The sequence below is a fragment of the Eucalyptus grandis genome, chromosome 6, assembly GCF_016545825.1.
Source record: "Eucalyptus grandis isolate ANBG69807.140 chromosome 6, ASM1654582v1, whole genome shotgun sequence".
NCBI classification, from domain to species: Eukaryota; Viridiplantae; Streptophyta; class Magnoliopsida; order Myrtales; family Myrtaceae; genus Eucalyptus; species Eucalyptus grandis.
Genome location: NC_052617.1, coordinates 3541850 through 3549108, shown reverse-complemented (window position 1 = coordinate 3549108; position 7259 = coordinate 3541850). Strand labels below are relative to the sequence as shown.

The 7259-nt window shown below is 42.3% G+C and overlaps 1 protein-coding gene across 1 annotated transcript; it reads right to left on the bottom strand.

The window, feature by feature from the left end:
* Positions 1-3923, bottom strand: LOC104447797 (growth-regulating factor 6). Its single transcript, XM_010061513.3, has 4 exons — positions 3204-3923; positions 2154-2384; positions 1437-1806; positions 1-1119 (listed from the first exon to the last, which is right to left on the bottom strand). Exons 1-4 carry the CDS (start codon positions 3598-3600, stop codon positions 300-302), a joined length of 1818 nt encoding a protein of 605 aa, XP_010059815.1. The 5' UTR covers positions 3601-3923; the 3' UTR covers positions 1-299.
* Between the last annotated feature and the right edge of the window lie 3336 nt (positions 3924-7259).

Sequence of the window (7259 nt, the reverse complement as noted above, 5' to 3'; positions counted from 1 at the left end):
TTTGCCACCCTCCAACCAACAATATATATATCCCCTCTCCATACAAGCAACAGTCTTTATGTCTGATAAAAAACATGTGACTAAAGCGGTGCAGGTACTTAGTTTGTACTGCAAAATTTAACAGACTACTGTGATACAACCTATAGGCCGATGAGTAGAGACAATAGCGAATATAAAAGCAACAAATTATCACGGTCAAGAGAAAAACGAACAAATCTTTTGACATTTAGGTAGTACACAGCAGGCTGAAAACTCACGCATTTGCCTCGTCATTGCCCCTCCTGGCAAATTGAATCCGTTTACATGGCAGGTAACGAGGACGAGTTCATCAGGGTCGAGCCCAGGAGGTCGTTGCACAGGGCCATCCCTTCATGGGTTTTGGCATTCTCCGCCCGAGGGCTGCTGCCCGCACTGCTGTTGGAAAGTGACCGGAACGTTGTCTTCTGTAACACCCCAGTTGGAGATGATCCAAGCGGAGGACTACCGTCCCAACCATCTTTCATGAGGTTGAGCACCGCGGCGTTCTTGCCTTCGGAGGCACTATTGCTTCTGTGATGCAATACCTCGCCCAGGGGTCCACCCATGGAAGTCTCCCAGGAGATGGGTAAGGAATTTGATTGCTTGTGCGTGGGTTCACTGAAGAAACTGCCTACTCCTAGATTCATCTGAACCGGGTCTGATTTATGGGACAACCTGAGCGGAGAGGGCATGGCCTTCTCATGGTTGGGAGAGGAAGTGGCAGAAATCAAGTCTGAAGTGGACATCGGGATAGAGATTGATAGGTGAGTCCTGTCCGACTGCATATCAATTTCAGGCCACGACATGGCAGAGCGATCTGCTGGGTTTACAGGCCAATCATCCATGAACTGGCGAACAGAATGGTGCGACTCACTATCTTGATTGCCCAGGTCTCGGGAAGAGCCATAGTTTCGGGAGTCTAACAAGGAAGAGTTTTTCACTGAAGCATTGAGGTAGGAGCCAGAGTTGCCGAGTCCAAATTGCTCCTTCATTATCATGAATGCATTTCCCTTTGAATTAGAGTCATAAGTCGGTGACAACATAGACAGGCTCGGAGGGTTTTGCATTTTCTCGCCTGCGCTACCTTTGTCAGTAAAGTACCTGCCCAATAAGGGGATAAATTCGATTAGTATGAAGAACAAAGTACTAATAAGCAGATTGCATATCATTTAGGATTTATAACTGATCTCCTGAGTCCAGATAAACTTTGAAGGGGTTTTCAACCAATAAGTCTTCCACATAGAAAGAAAACAGTTTCATAAAACAGATAGTGACATCCCATCTTTCCTGTAACGAGTCTAATTTTAGATAAGTAAAGAACATAGATTGCTATCGCTAGGGCTCAAAATAAAAGAATGTGGTTTTCCAGGAGAAACTTATCTTTGTTCAACTCTCAGCTAAGAAATAGTGAACTATACCTCCTCATTGAAGCATCTCCATTCAGATTAAGAACGCCATGTTGCAAGTTCTTGACCTGTTGATGAGCAATGTTGAGGCTGTTTGATGCACCGCCGCTGGGCACCACAGTCGGAGCTGACGCGGAAGGCGCGGCAGGCAGCTGTTTGGTAGAGGAAGTGGTGTTGGTGGCCCCGGAGACGGGATGGCCGGTTTGGCCTTCCACAGGCTTTCTTGAACGATGGCGGCCTCTGTTCATGTGTCGCTCACAGTATTTTTGATCCGCAACTGCGTCTCTTGAGCACCGCCATTTCTTCCCATCGGTCCTCCGGCACCGTCCTGGCTCAGGATCACTGGTGTTGGAGAACCCCAGATGGAAAGAACCCCATCCCACTACAACAACACCGGGAACTTTAATTAACAAGCAGTTTCTTTGAATTATAGAGGTTAATCATTTAAGAGCACAATTGATTTCCGCAGGCAGCTCCCAAAACCGCAACAGACAACCACTAAGCAGAAGACAGTGGAAACCAAAGGCGTAAGTATCGGCCCGAGGCTCGCAAACCATAAAATGGAGTCCACAGTGATGCTAGAAATAATGATGCTAGAAGTATCTGAAGCATTTGGACCCCATGTCACAGAAAGGAGCAAAAACATAAACAGTTACTGTACACCCAATAGAAAAAGCTTTATCTTTTTTTTGTTTTTTGCCCTCACTGGAAGGAACAGGGGAAACTTACAGGAATTGGATCTCAGGAGCCCACCAGGGTAGCAGGAGAAACCAGCAGAATCAAATGCTTTCCTGATGGGGATGAGGAGGTTGGAGGGTATAGGGATACTTGAAGTGATGTACTTGTAGATCAAGGCCTGATGTTCCAGCTCCATCCACTGAGATGGAGTGAACGGACCTCTTGCACCTGCCAAGACCCCTTGCATGCTTGTCCCATTCAAACTTGCAGCAGAGTTGAAGCCTGAAAAAGAGCATACAGAAGGGAAGATTAAGCTCACGTAGCTCAACGCCTAAAGAATCAAATCAAACAACAGACAAGCCAGAATATTTCAAGTCAGCAAAAAGAGAAGGAAAAAATTGAAGGCTGTCGAGTGAAGCAGCCCCGAACGAAACAAAACAACAGCTTGTCTGCCGGTATTTAAAGAGACATAGAACGGTCAGAGCTGAAGGAGGGCAAGTAGAGATAAGGAGACCCAAAAAAGAACCAGTGGCAAATTAGGAGAAACTAAAAAAGATCCCAACCCAAGAAATCTCTGGCTTGTTATGGGCTTTTCTTCTTTTGTGCCCACTGCACTCCCTTGAAGAGGAGACAAGACCCTCCCCATACTTGACAGCAAGAAAAAAGAATACAAAGGAGCGCAAAAAAAAAAAAAATCTCAGCTTTTTTCTTGACAAGACGCAGACCAGAGACCAGATAGGTAGAGATGTTCATGAAAAGTCCTCTTAATGCAGCTTTAGACTTGACAGAAAATGGCCAGTGACCTCCACGTTCTTGGAACCCAAGAGAAATGCGATCCACCCCAAGTCCTACCCATAAGATAATGCAAAGAGAGGGATTGACCCATTTTCATAAAAACAAAGGGGAAAGAAAAAAATCAAAGCTTTACACGTTCCAACCAAAACCCACATCACCAGTTTACTACCCAGAAGAAAATCAAAGATTAACACTTCCACCCTTCTCTCAAAAATGCCTCGCTCGTAGGGGGTGAACAGTGTGAAGGCAAGATTTTTATTTAGCAGCTTGATGGAAGACGCTATCGGTGCCAACAAATGTCTATACCTGCATAGTTACTGCACAGGGGTGGTGCGTAGTTAAAGTAGGACGACAATGCAGGAGCGTGGGAGTTTGGGAGGGCGTCTGATTTGGGGGAAGAGAAACTGAGCATCTGCTGACCATCAGAAGGGAAGAGGCCGATCGAGTTATTAGATCTCAGCGAAGTGGTGGGGCTCCTCTGGGGCGGCAGCATTGCCTTGGGAGCTGAGAAATCGTCGGTTTTGACCAGTTTGGAGCTCCTCCATTCATCCTCAGCTGACGACGCGGCTGATGACCGTTCTTGCTTGAACAGCCCAGATCCGTACAGCTTGTGCTTCGCCCCAGGATCTGAGGCGTGAGGAGGCAAGCCACCACCAGGATCTGTACCCACCAACCCATCCAGGCTCACCGTCCCAAAGTCCATAGAACCAAGGGCCAACCAGCAAAAAAAATAAAAACGAAAGAAGAGAGAGAGAAAGAGGGGGAAAGAAGGAAAGAGAGAGACAGCTACAAGAAAACCATCAGACTCAAGAAACGAAGGATTGGGTCATCTGTAGAAGCAGCAGCAGGTGGAGAGATACGCATTAGAACGGGACTCGTTGATTTTTGCTTGGAGAATGGGTGATATTTGAGAAGCTATATAAGCTGAAAGTGAAAACCATTGTTTGGGAAGCTGATGTCTTGAGGAAGATAAAATAATTGGAGAGAGAGAGAGAGAGGGAGGGAGAGGGAGAGATGCTGGACAAGGCAAGTACTAAAAACACTCTAGTCTTTGCATATCTTGGAAATAGCAAAAAAATAAAAGAGAAGAGAGAGAGAGAGAGAGAACAGATAACAACAACCTTTTTCAAGTGGCAAGGGAAAACCCAACTTCAATGATGTAATAACACGCTAAGGAATTTGCTTAATCAGTGCTGAGAAAGCTCCCCCCTCCTCTGGGTGTTACTTGAGCTAAAAAAGGTCTCCTCTTTTGTGGTTTGAACCCTTAATTAAACATGGTTTAATTAGTTAAATAATGGTTTATTACAGTCCTGCAAATGTCCTGCCCCCCCAACTAAGGTAGAGAGGGGCTTCCATGTCCGGGAGTTTCCACAACATTTTCCTAGGAGGGAATTGATGATAATTTGGAAATAAATAAATAGAATTATTAATCCGATATATATATATATCACGAGACACTTTATAAAAAGGGGTATCGATGTGAACTTGCATGCGGCGAATGAAAACGTAAGGTCATTACTCGAAAAACCTGGAAAGCGCTCTCTCAACATATAAAGAAAATATATTCACAGGAATTGAAAAATTTGTGTATGGTGCATATGAAATTTGGAAAAATAGCATTGAATTGGGGAGAGTGAGAATAGGAATGAGTTAGATTGGGGGGTAGGCTTGGTGGCTTGCCTTGCAAAGTCCGCTAGACAATAAGGGTCCTCCATACTCTCTCTCTCTCTCTCTCTCTCTCGTCTTTAATTTAGGTTGCGCAGGAGTGGTGGGCAGCATGAACATAGGTTTATAGATGCGTTGACACGTGATGGTCTTACTTATTTTATTATCTCCCCTCATGTGCATGTGCCCTACGTAGACTACTCTCTCTCTCTCATCAATTTCGTATTTAAATCGAGTATTCCCACCGTAATACAATTTGATTACGCATCTTCAAATAACCCACATCACAATTTCTCTCCCTTTATGAACTTTTTCTTTTGTAATTTACATACGCAAATACATACCCCTTTTATCGTTAGTATCAAAAGAGATGTTTTCAATTTGAACCATCACGTCTTATTTAAAATTATCGAATTTTGATGTATTATCAAAATTGAGATGAGGGGACGGGATGTATTATGTTAGTATGTTTTGGGATCTCGGAAGATGGATCGAGTCGATGACTCGAGAGGCACTCGAGCAAAAATCTTGTACTAAGATACTTTCTCCTTATGCGCAAGGGGCAACTTTAGCCCCCACGTTCAAGTTGGATTTTATTTTCCCTCGGTGGATTGTGGATCTTAGTCATTGCTCAAAGATTCCCACAACTTAAGAAATTAATTTTAGGCACGTGTGCGACAGTCCAAAGTCTTTCGGTTTCTTTTTTTCGTAAACCCTGGCCTCGTCACATCTTTAGTTCTTCCTAAGGAATCGTTGACTGGATTTCAAGGACCGGGTTGTACATATTTTAATTTACTATCGACTTAAAATAGTAGCATAAGGCCTCCTAACATCACGCCTAGTTGAAAAGGAACCAAGGCAAATTGAAATAAAGCTAAAGTCGAAATGAACTATGAAAAAAGTACGATGGGTAATTAAAGCTATTGCAATCAGTGGCATCTGGGATCTCATTCGTGCTTTCTCATTTTCAGGTCATCTGCTTCGATGAAAACATTGATCAAGCACTCGGAGTTCTTTCGAATTTAGATTTTGATTCCACCTCGTTCCAATGGATCAAGAAAGAAAACAAAGATCGATTTCTCATTTGTTCGGCTTCATTACCCTACAATCATTATTCAATAGACATTAATAAACCTTTCGAATTTTCTGATTACAACATGAATAATCATATCAAGATGACATCGAAAATGGTACAAAGTAGATTATTTAAGCTTATGATAAATTTATGAATATCGTATATGCACACACACGGGAAATTCGTTTATGGACCTATCTAAGGATCGAACTTTAATTCAAATTTGGAGATCGTAGACGTCATCGACACTCCACTATTGCATATGCGCCCACAGAAAAATTCCAAACTTGTCTGGAAAGCATCGCATGGGCCATGCAATGGTGGTGCCTGCATGCTCACGTATCTAGCGAAACCAGCAAAGAAGATTCAAAAGGTAAAACTTAAGGTCCTCTCGAGGGACATAACAAATTGATAAGCGTCTCTTTTACAATGTCATACAGGAACCAAAAATCGGACGACAACTTGGGCGTCGCTTTCTTTTGCGATCCTTAAGATCGTTGCTTCGTGTCATGATGGTTCGTGCAGGCGCCATTAAGATAGAAACAGTGATTTAGCTGCTGTGTTTAGACAGAGTCCTGTTATTTTCTTGGGCAGCAGTGTCCGTCCAAGTTTTGAGGAACGGGGCTAATTTTTTCCAGAGAGAAAACCCCATCTCCGGTAAGGGCATGACTTGTGTGTGGATTGGAGGCACAACGCCTGTTCGACTTCCCACAGTCTCGAGTGCAGACAATTTCATACTTGGATTGGCCACCCGAGTCTAGGCTCGGTTTGTTCATGATTTATGAAGTCGATGTAAAAATAGATGTGAGTCCACAAAATATACATCCAATTGGATGTTAATGGACCTATAAAACAAAATTTGAGAGTGGTGGAAGTGTGAAAAGATAGAAAACTCGTTTAGTAGCTAAAGAATATGCCTCAAAAGAGGATATAGACTACAATGAGACTTTTGCACCAGTGACCAAAATTTAATTGTACCAAGTGTCTTGCGATAGTTACAATTACATAATGGGAGTGGTATCAATTGGATGTTTGTGACCCCTTTCTCCAAGATGATTTAAAGAAAAACCTATATAGAATTACCATAATCACTACAATGAGACTTTTGCACCACTGACCAAATTTTAATTATACTAAGTGTCTTTTGATAGTTGCAATTATGTAGCTAAAGAATATGCCTCAAAAGAGGGTATAGACTACAATGAGACTTTTGCACCAATGACCAAAATTTAATTGTATCGATTGTCTTGTGATAGTTGCAATTACGCAATGGGAGTAGCGTCAATTGAATGTCTATGATGCCTTTCTCCGTGATGATTCAAGAAAAACCTATATAGGATTACCATAGAGACTTCAATTCAAAGGACATTTTGAAACTAAACAAATTATTATATAGCTTAAAGCAAGCATTGAAACAGCAGTTTATTCAAGACAAATGTCTAAATTAGGATCTAAGGAATCAATTGTTAATTATTCCCTATTTATCTTAATGAGAGGAATTCATTTAGCATTATGTTAACCTATGTTGATACTGTATTGATGAATGGAAATCGGATTGGGTTGATTTTCCAATTGAATGAAAATCTAATTAGAAATTTCAAATTGAAAGGCCAAGGCAAATT

What these genes read in the sequence shown, in the direction of transcription:
- LOC104447797 (XM_010061513.3), bottom strand. Translation starts at nt 3,600, where the DNA reads ATGGACTTTGGGACGGTGAGCCTGGATGGGTTGGTGGGTACAGATCCT. An exon ending in CCTGTGCAGTAACTATGCAG is followed by an intron (nt 2,385 to 3,203) that starts GTATAGACATTT and finishes GCTCTTTTTCAG; the next exon opens with GCTTCAACTCTGCTGCAAGT. An exon ending in GGAGATGCTTCAATGAGGAG is followed by an intron (nt 1,120 to 1,436) that starts GTATAGTTCACT and finishes CTTATTGGGCAG; the next exon opens with GTACTTTACTGACAAAGGTA.